This window comes from Platichthys flesus, chromosome 6, assembly GCF_949316205.1.
Source record: "Platichthys flesus chromosome 6, fPlaFle2.1, whole genome shotgun sequence".
Taxonomy (NCBI): Eukaryota; Metazoa; Chordata; class Actinopteri; order Pleuronectiformes; family Pleuronectidae; genus Platichthys; species Platichthys flesus.
In genome coordinates this window covers 21,572,711-21,583,230 of record NC_084950.1, presented here as the reverse complement: position 1 = coordinate 21,583,230, position 10,520 = coordinate 21,572,711, and the positions used below count along the sequence as shown (strand labels likewise).

At 39.4% G+C, this 10,520-nt stretch overlaps 1 protein-coding gene across 1 annotated transcript; it reads right to left on the bottom strand.

Annotated features, from left to right (window-relative positions):
- On the bottom strand, positions 1-9,022 carry cat (catalase). The gene is made up of 13 exons (XM_062389267.1): positions 8,863-9,022; positions 7,713-7,884; positions 6,909-7,019; positions 5,654-5,784; positions 5,312-5,416; positions 5,104-5,229; positions 4,831-5,022; positions 4,441-4,593; positions 3,405-3,543; positions 2,612-2,742; positions 2,134-2,241; positions 1,848-1,931; positions 1-1,329 (listed from the first exon to the last, which is right to left on the bottom strand). Exons 1-13 carry the CDS (start codon positions 8,926-8,928, stop codon positions 1,264-1,266), a joined length of 1,584 nt encoding a protein of 527 aa, XP_062245251.1. The 5' UTR covers positions 8,929-9,022; the 3' UTR covers positions 1-1,263.
- Positions 9,023-10,520: the final 1,498 nt, after the last annotated feature.

The window sequence follows — 10,520 nt, the reverse complement described above, 5'->3', positions numbered from 1 at the left end:
AAAGCTGCGGATAAATTTTGATTATAAAATAATTCATACAGACCAAGAATACATCTCAGTTGAAGAAGAAAAAAAGTGACATTCAGATGAGATCAACACATCAACAGTTGGTTACATGGATAATTCGTATTAGATAGCGATGCATTTGGTTTGAATAGCTAAGAGTGTTGTGATCATGCTCCAACATGACAAATGTATACTTCTCCAGTGACAACAATGTGTCACATCTGTAATATACCATTTAAACCCACAGAAAGTATTACATGAATGTTATTCATTTCAGATTTTAAAGTATCACAACCTGTAGATCTGACCATTTAAATCTTCAAACATTATCTCTTTCTACATGTGAACAAGGAGTCATTTAGTCTTAAATCCAAACCAGAAAAACTGATTATTTCAGATAAAAGTCTCTTGATATTCCAGTTCTTGTACAAAAAAGGCACAGAAGAGTGTTTTGTTTTTTTAGCTGGGGGAGATATGTCATCTGGAAACGTATGTTCTTGGAGAATTCCATTTCAGTAGAGACACCCACCGGGAAACAACCATCTAGAGAATTTCTTACTGCCTTTTTTACTGATCTGAATTTAGCAATTAATTGTTGTCGGTGGTTCAATCTTTCATCAGGAAAAGCTTAAAACTCATCTTTACGTATAGTGAAAACTAAAACGCCACAGTCTGCAAAGTCTGGGTAAATCCTGAATCACAATTACAGGCTCAAAACTCAAATCCTGAATTTAAGTAGCTCTCATGTTAATTACATGACAATGACTTTTTCCCCTAACAGATGTTATTTGAGCGTTGACAGCTGTACCCGTTTTCTTTCAACTTTACCTTAAGAGAAATCTGATAAAAACAACATAGTAGTTAAATCACAACCTGAGGAATTATTGGAAACAAACTTTACTCAAACTACTTCATAGCAGTTGGAATTATTTCATAATAATAAAATATTGTTTTTTAAATCATTTTCAACACTTACTGTAGCAGAAGGTAAGCGGTATAAACAAACAATGAGCTATTGTCTATGTTTTAATCAAAAAGAATCATGAGCCTCTTGAATATTGCCAGCTTTGAGAATGTTGAAACAAATTATTTGTTCAGATTGAGCTAAAAATAAACTAACTCCAACTCTGACAATACAAGGTTTACATTTCAATCATGTTAAGTAATATCTAATCTGGTTACTGGTTAAAGCTGTTGGTATCACATAAGTGCATTTGATCTTAGTCGGGGCTGATTCTCTGACAGAAATCGAAGGCATCACATCTTGGAGGCGGCAGCAATAGCTGAGGCACCTGGACGGCTGTAAACATGCACAGCTGAGTTCTGAGGAAGACAAAGAGGAAAAGACAGAAATATTTGTATCATTTTAATGTACAGAATATGCAGTCGATGACAACGAGGAAGTGGTGTAATGTAATATGCCCAGTTTCCTGAGTTGTCTTCTTTCTGTAAATGAGGCCAAATCTAATTATATTTGTAAACTTACCTGCAATATTCAAAATCGCTTTAAATAGCTTCACTTAAGTCAATTCACTTATTTCACCAGTATCATTCAAGATCATTTTTACATATTCGGAGTTAATGAATAATTGGAAAATCTAAATAACTATGTAGAGTTATTTTTTGCATCCAATGCTTGCAACCGCATTAAGACAAATTTCTGCATGTCACTAGTCTACAGGGAGGTTAACATCTCAGTGAAGCTGCACTCAGGACAGTGCTGCTCTGAGCTAAATAGTAACTAACCCCATTCTCTGGGGATCACGAATTACTGTTCCAAATTTTGTCAGGATAGCTAACCTTGAGTTCAACTTAACAGTGAATCATAAACCTGTGTTTACCTTCTTAGCCTCTGCATTGTGCTTGTTGAGAAGAGTCTGAACCCTGTTTCCATAGTCTGGATGGACGGCCTTCAAGTTCTCCACCTGCAGGAAGAACCAGACATTGACACTTAAAAAGGCCCTGAAAAGACATCAGCCTCTCACTATATGTAAACTAACATCTGCCAAAACCAAAGACCACCATCAACCAGAAAGGTGTTATTTGTGCTCAACCAAACAAAAATATGACTTTTTTATTTATTTATTAAAACAGACAGACTGTGGTCACTACAGTTGACGCACTCACCATGCGGCTCTGGATGAAGTGCTGCGCTCCCTTCAGGGCCCCGGCCATGTTCTGGCAAAGTCTCTGACGCTCCTCTTCATTCAGCACCTGGGTGTAGAAGGTGCGAACCTGAAATAATAAACACAGAGACACTCTCAAAAACTGAGGAAAGAGGATCACACCACATTTTGGGTTTATTATATATAATTTGGTGCCCTTCTTACAGGAATAGCAGTTTATAAACCTGAACCTATTATTATGCTCTATTTCAACTAACCATTGAGTGCACTGCCGCTATAGTGTTTGCAATGACAAGTCAAAAGATTCAAAGCAGCTCTTCCTGTCCTGGTCAGTGTAAAGCTCTGTTCCTCTGGGTGAGCAGGTGTGTACAAGTGTATGTAATATACTTAAATCAAGAACACTCACTGATTGAACTCTTGTGTGCTCAAATGGCTTGGCCACAGGAAACATGCCCATAAAATGGTGACACTACATTTACCTGTGTAACATTATCTTCGTCGTCACTGTTGTAACGGTCCACATCTGGAGACACCTTAAACTTGCACTCCACACAGTGAGGCTGGGTCTCTGGGGCACTGAAGCTGTTGGGATAGTAGTTTGGAGCGCCACCTAGAGGCCAGACAGACCAAGCACCAGTGAGTCAGGTGGAAGCAAAAAAGTCTTGCTGAGGTCTGAAAACTGCAAAGTACCGAGACGACAAAATTTTTTTTCGAGAGGAGCCTGCGGGGACGAGGGGCTGGCGAGTATATAGCTGTGTGTGTGTGTGTGTATGTGTTTAAATATTTTACAAGGACTGTGTGATTTATTGTTTAATTTTATGATGTGGTATCAAATTGGGTATCGGTATCAACTAGTAAATGTTTGGTATCGTGGCATCCCTACATATACCAGGAATGGTTGTGGGACAGTAAAATTAAGTGTATAAATGACATCTACTGGTTATTAAAATGCAGAGCATGCGGTATAATGTAGAAGATTATTTAATCCTTGAACTAAGTCTGTTGGGCAGCAGTTAGCTCTCTAGTTCTCTGGTAAATATATTCGAGACAAGACTAAAATGTTTAAATTCAGAGTGACAGTTGACCAAATATTATTAAAATAAATAGGGACTTTTGTTTTATCTCAGGACTAAGGCTGTGTCTACATCTAAAAATAGCTGACATATTATTTCACCAAAACCTCAGATGACTCCAAACACGGATGAAGGTATACACATTTTTTCATTTTTGTAATTATAACCTGTACCTACAAGACACACAGGTGGGACTTACCTTGGTTGTCAAACATACACATTGGACCATCACGCTGGTAGTTGGCCACACGTGTCCTGAAGGGACAGTTGACGGGGATCTGCAGGTAGTTGGCTCCGAGCCGATGTCGGTGTGTGTCTGGGTAAGAGAAGAGACGACCCTGGAAACAGGCATGGGAGAAGACAAACAGTGTTTTGTCAGAACGAAAAGTATTCATAGATATTCCAAACTGCAAAAATAAGTGGTGTCAGTTTTCACTAAAGACATTTGAAAATGGAGAAATTGCTTCACACGGTCATGTTGAAACGAGACCCAAATAGTTGTGTAACAAATGAAAAAGCAAGATATTGTCTGTCGAAGGTCTGTTTCTTTCTTTCTCAGATTTGACCAATTTACAGTAAGAAGTGGGTGTGAATATCCAATCTCAAGTATCTGAAGCTTATCAGGTATATGGAGTATGAAGCAAGCTTATTTAGGTCACAAACATTCAGCCCAGCTTTAGTTCTGCTAAGTGAATGAAAACATCTGACCTAGAGTATATTGAGACTGAGATAGCTGAACTTCCAAGGGAACATGACACCAAAAGTTACAAAACCAGTTTAACTTGTTGATTTCCGGTGTTCTCCATGATCAAGCATTGTTAGGGTGTAACATATACTGGATGGATATGTTTTTACAATAGATGGTAAATGTTTCCTCCTGGTTCAAACAACAAATGAAAAACGATGCCAAACAGTAATACTTTAAGGAATTTTTGTTTGTCATCAAATGAGATAACACAATATTTAAAAACACATTTGGTCAGCCTTTCTTTCATGTTAAAAAGACAGACAGTGCATCCGTCCAATCAGCTACAATACCTTTGGATAGTAGGTACCTACCCTTTCCATTAGAAGTTACATTGTGTTTGCACTTAGGGGCCACTGTATTATTATGCTTTGAATACATAGTTTGGTTGTATAACGGCAGCAAACTATGCTTTTTGTTGACTGTTTTTACTGTATTTACTTTTTTGTCAGACCAATCTGAGAAAAGAGGACGCCGGTTGTGGCATTACCTGCAGCATCTTGTCGGGGCTGGCTTCAATGCCTGGTGGCATGTTACTGGGGTCGAAGGCCAGCTGCTCCACCTCTGCAAAGTAGTTGACTGGGTTCCTGTTGAGAACCAATTTGCCCACGGGGATCAAGGGGTAATCTTTATGCGACCAAACCTGAATGAGAACCCACCATTATCAGATAAATGCCAAAAGTACACACACAGGGAAGTTTTTTTCATGTAAGCAAACATTTTGACAACATGTAACACTGATTATACGGTTAACTGCAGCAACCCTGGTCAACAGTTGCACAAAAACACATGAAATAGCTCTGTGACGGGTTAAAACGTGATTGAAATTGGTGTCTTTATAACTTCAACCCTGATTGTTCTGCTGTGGAGGACGTTGTACCTTAGTAAGATCGAAAGGATTGAACTCGAACTTCTCCGCCTGCTCAAAGGTCATAACCTGGATGTAGAAGGTCCAGGATGGGAAGTTGCCATTGGCGATGGCATTAAACAGGTCTCCAATAGCATAATCTGGGTTGGTGGATGCCAGTCGGTCTGCCTCCTCCACCAACAGATTCTTAATTCCTTGATCAGTCTAAAAAACATGACATGAAACACAAGTAAGCAATGACAATCTCAGGAGGCAGGATCTCTATAAAGTTAAACTCTAACTAACCTTGAAGTGGAACTTGCAGTAGACAACCTCTGCGTCAGCATTGACCAGTTTGAAGGTGTGGGAGCCGTAGCCGTTCATGTGACGATGGCCATCAGGCAAACCTCGATCACTGAACAGGAAAGTCACCTACACAGAGGACAATATAATGTCATATATATATATTCCCTTGTTGTCTTCGAGACCAGTCTCATGCTCAGGAAGCAGTTACCTGATGCAGACTCTCAGGCCTCAGGCTCCAGAAGTCCCACACCATGTCAGGGTCTTTCATGTGGGTTTGGGGGTTGCGCTTCTGGGAGTGGATGAAGGACGGGAACTGTAAGTGGTAAAAGGCACAAGGTCAGCATGATGTATCTTACACTTGATTCATACATCATCAGGTTTCTGATCATATTCAAGCTAAAGTTGGGATTACAGGTTTGGTTTAATTAAAATGATGAAATACTTGCACTTTTAAGAGAATACCAAAGTGTGATTCTGTAACATTGTGCCCCTCAACTACTGAGTGAAAGCAAATGATTTTCTAGCTAATGAATTCCCTCCACCCACTCACCAGCAGGGCGTCTCTGATAAAGAAAATTGGGGTGTTGTTGCCTGTCAGGTCCCAGTTGCCCTCCTCAGTGTAAAACTTGATAGCAAAGCCCCGGGGGTCTCGCACTGTATCTGCTGATCCCGACTCCCCAGCTAAATAAAACAAAAAAAATAGAGAGTTGACAAGGTGAAGGCCGCTGAGAAGAGTGTGTGTCTGCACTCCCTGTGTATACATGGATATTTACGCAGTTAACCATATGTTTACATTTCAACTAACCTACTTTCTACATCTCAATGCTTCATACAGTCTGCGGGCTTATGATGTCACACACCCCTGTCCTCGCATCTTTTCCCTTCAGTTCCACACGTTTCTCAAACATACACAACCTCTCTAGAACCAGTCAACAGAAAGGCATGTAAGAATGGAGAACTTATTTTTTCCAAAATACCCTTACAAGAGAAACTTTAAGTGAGCATGTCATTGTGCTGTTAAATAGTACATTAACCATCCAAACCGTATAAATGTGCCATATTAATAGATTCAGAGATCACCATTGCGGTGCCAGTTTCATACAATAAAAAAACTGAATACACAATATACACACACATACGCAGTATACCAAATACATGCCTATTTTTTTTAGAGCTGATAAAAAAAATATATGATCTCGGAGGAATAAATATCACATTTCGGTTACATCATTTTATAACAAAAAGGTATAAAACATTATAACCTTATAAAAGCAGACAAACATGAATTAAATACACCATCAGAGGACCAGAGTGTTAAGTCAATTTGTTTGCATCACTGATATAAAGCTAAATGAATGAATAATGCACAACTTATTTAGTATTTTCCAATCCACTTCTATAATGGAAAAGAAATAGTGAAGAATGTTTTCGGCATAACTTTGACAGTAATATTAATGATAAGATATTAAACTTTATTATAGCAATTTTCTCAAAAATGTGTGCTTAACAACAAAACCAGATATGGCAGGTGAATAAAGGGCGTTGGTCACGTAAGATAAGAAACAGTAAAAATAAAACCATTAAAAACAGTATAAAAAAATGCATATCAAAGATTCTTAAAAGCTTCCAAAGAGAGATGGGATTTTAAAGACGCTAGGAAGTGGGAAACATGACAATGTTTAACGCCCTAAAACCATGCTATCTTTAAAAAGAATACAAAATATGTGTTTTTGATATTTTTCAGGGAAATGTAACTCAATGACTTTGCAGTGAATCCTGCTTAAACACAATGAAGGTGTTCTTACCGACAGTGGAGAAGCGAATAGCGATAGGTGTCGTCTTTCCGACATGCTCAAACACCTTGGCCTTAGAGTAGCGGGTAATGTCATGAGTCACCTCCAAGTAGCCAAAGGCCCCTGCATCATGGAGGAAAAACAATAAGACATGTCTTTATCAGCCAAGGGAAGTCTGCTGTCAAATATTGGAATATATCCTTTTTTGTTTCTATTCTAAGAGCCGTACAGACAGGTGTTGACCCGTGTGGCCTTGGTGGAGGTTTGTGCCCGACTGTGCCATTTCAGACAAAACTTTTCTCCGTCTTCCAAGTCTCTAAGTTTGAGGTGCAGAGTATGAATGGATCATAACCATCGCAGCATGTGGAACAATGCTGTGTTGGCAATTAGTGCTTAGTGGGTAAAGATTACATTACCGCACAAAATAGTAACCAAATTGTGTCCAAGACACTGAGTATCCAAACCAGTAGTGAACACTGAACAAGTTTGCACAAGTTTGGTTTCTTCTGTAACAAGTTTATTATGTCTTCCCTAAATAGTAATAATAGCAATAACAATATTATATTACGAAGAATCTTTTACATTAGCTTTTATGCTAATGTTTATTTATCCTGTAAGAGTACATATTTACAGTTTCCTTAAGGAGGAATAAGCCACAGTATCCTTTTTGTAATAGGGGAACAACCATGATATGAAATGTGACAGTTATGTGAAAATATGTGTTACAACAGTTCCTTTATTTTGCAACGTCAGCCAACCAGAGACATGGCACAGAGCAGGCTGCACGGTAGTAACTGATCCAGGTTCAACACTCACCTGCACCTTTGGCGTGCACCACTCTCTCTGGGATTCTCTCCCGGTCAAAGTGGGCCATCTCATCGGTGAAGACCACATCCTGGACCAGCAGGGGGCCCCTAGGTCCTGCAGTCTGCAGGTTCATCTTGTCTCCAACAGGATGACCAGCTCCTGTAGTCAGTGTGTCTGGCTTCTGAAAAGAAACACATTCATGTACCAAAGATGCATGTTAGATGAGTGACATGTATGTTTGTATGACAATCTACATTTCAAGTCATGCTGAAAGCAGATCATTATGGCTAAGTAATAGTAGAGACTGACAATACTTGTTTTATTAATGACAATGCTGTTGATTATTTTCTGATCAATTTAATTTAGTCAAAAATTTTACACAAAAATCGAAAATGGTGGATATTGTTTTTTCAAATTAAAAACACACAGACCTTTACATTAAACTACAACAAAGTAGGAGTTGGAGCTGTCAGGGAACTTCCTTTACTCGTACTCCAGGGGCAGTAAGTTTGCCAAGAAGAGGAGTTGGCTGACAGAATCTTTATTGATTGTTTTTGAAACTCAAAATTTCATGTGGCACGATACTGTCATCTTCCGTGTTGCAGCAGAACATGTAAAAACTGGATCCACCACATGAATGATGATAATAATGATTATCCTATGATCTTACAGCTGTCAACCATTCTGAGAAGTTGCACCGTGTACATGAATGTTACAACAAAATGCAGGCAGCTGCAATAATACTACAGAGACAAGTAGCAAATCATCATAGAGGGGTTTCAGTGTCTTAACGATTTCCAGGTTTTCTGCGCTGAGCTCTTCTTATGTAACAAACAGGGTCGAAGTTCAGCTGCTGGACACTGGCCCACTTCATATCTTCTACACTCTGGGCTTAAGGTCATTTTTGCTGTTTGTGTGTTTAATAATTAACTGTAAAACACTCAGTGGCTACTCGTGGATTTATATATGAGGCTCAATTAGCCCGTAGCAGGTTAGCAAGCAGCTGCTTACAGGTTAGCCAGTGCTATGAAAACAAGCTAGCTGCAGGTTCAGGCTGTTAGCTGGTTCACCCCAAACGACCCGAGTCTCCCCCAGCGACTCGGAGAGAGGCGGCGCTGCGCAGCCACAGCTCCTCGTCCAACCCCGGATAAATACAGACCTGCTGGGCTCTGCCCTGCTGCCACATCTTCATCTGGTCCGTGGTTTTCTCTCTGTTCTCCGCCATGTCGACCGTTCAGCGCCAATTGACGTTCACACAAACACTGACGGTCAAACGGTGTCGAAGAAAAAGTCGTTATGGTATTTTTTATCCGGACGACTTTGGTCAATGTGGCCCCTCCCTCCCACAGGCGTCCCACTCCTCTGATTGGCTGAGGGGAGCAAGTTGACCTATTTTTGAGGCAAGAGGAGAGAGAGAGAGAGAGAGAGAGAGAGAGAGAGAGAGAGAGAGAGAGAGAGAGAGAGAGAGAGAAAAAAACATATCACCTATCGTCAATTGTTTTTCACGTGATGCAGTAAACATACTTTGGTTTAGACTTTGAATGTGTAAAACTATCATTGTTAATAGTATTTTTAAATAAGTTGTATGCTTTACATCTCTTCTGTATAGAAACAATATTTCACATGTTTCTTAAAGTGTCGTAGTTTTGCTTGTTTTTTCAGTTTCTGTCTGCAAAATGTTAAACACAACCTTACAAAACTGACTTCAATAACAAAAGTAGATTGTCCCCTTCTAACTCAGGAGGCGGCTCAAGTTTTGGTCCAGGCTCTAGTCCTGGCAGGTCAACCTGCTTGTGCCATCCGACCTCTGCAGCTCATCCAGAATGCAGCAGCCCGACTGGTCTTTAACTTAAATTCACTCACGCCACTGCATAACGTGCTAATAATGGATCAGGTCCTGGATATGGACTGGACCCGATCCATTTAGCTCCCCTCACTGCGAGCAAAACCCTCAACAAAATCACGACTGTTTGCTGTCCTGGCTCCTAAATGTTGGAATGAGCTCCCCATCAGGACAGCACAAAGTCTACACATCTTCCGACTATACGTTGAATAAAACAAGACTTTAAACTAAAATCTTTGTAGCACTTAAATGGAACTTACTTATAGCACTATAGACAATTTGACTTTCTTGATTCTTGTTGTTCTGGGTTTGTACCTACCTATTATAAAGTAAGCTGGGGGCTGCTGGGGGTTCAGGTGGTCTGTGGCTGCCTGCTTTACCTGGTTGATAATCAAGCCTTGAGTCTTGAGGTTCCAAATGTTAGTGGTGGAAAGAAAAAAGGGACAACATGGAATTACCATGCATTTGATTATAATTTCCATGTTGCACTGTTCTGTAACAGTAGCCACAATAGTAGCCTTTATTGTCGTTTATATGCTTTACAGCATAACATTATTCCTGTAGTTTATTGTATTTTCGATTAAATTGATGCAGTGATGTACAATCTTATCGTCATTTTGTCTTCTATATATGAAGGTTTACTGAAATAAAAGAACAGAACATGTGATCTGAGAGAGAGTTCACAAACAGCTATTAAATGGATCTTGTGGTGAGATTGTTTTGTCAACTCCTGTTGAAGAGATAATGATGAACTTTCAATTGCAGCTTATTCTCATTATATGTTAAATAATTAATTATCTCATTTCACAGATGATATTTAAAAAATATATACCATATATCAGAACAACAATATTGTTATATGGTATATGAGAACACATTTTAGTCTGCATCATTGATTCTTTGAGATGAATTATGTGGCAGAGTGAGACATCTTTCTTTTAGCCCGCTCTCAGAGCACAATAAAGATAAACAAG

What these genes read in the sequence shown, in the direction of transcription:
- cat (XM_062389267.1), bottom strand. Translation starts at nt 8,928, where the DNA reads ATGGCGGAGAACAGAGAGAAAACCACGGACCAGATGAAGATGTGGCAG. An exon ending in GGTGCACGCCAAAGGTGCAG is followed by an intron (nt 7,020 to 7,712) that starts GTGAGTGTTGAA and finishes TCCATGATGCAG; the next exon opens with GGGCCTTTGGCTACTTGGAG. An exon ending in TATTCGCTTCTCCACTGTCG is followed by an intron (nt 5,785 to 6,908) that starts GTAAGAACACCT and finishes TGTTTTATTTAG; the next exon opens with CTGGGGAGTCGGGATCAGCA.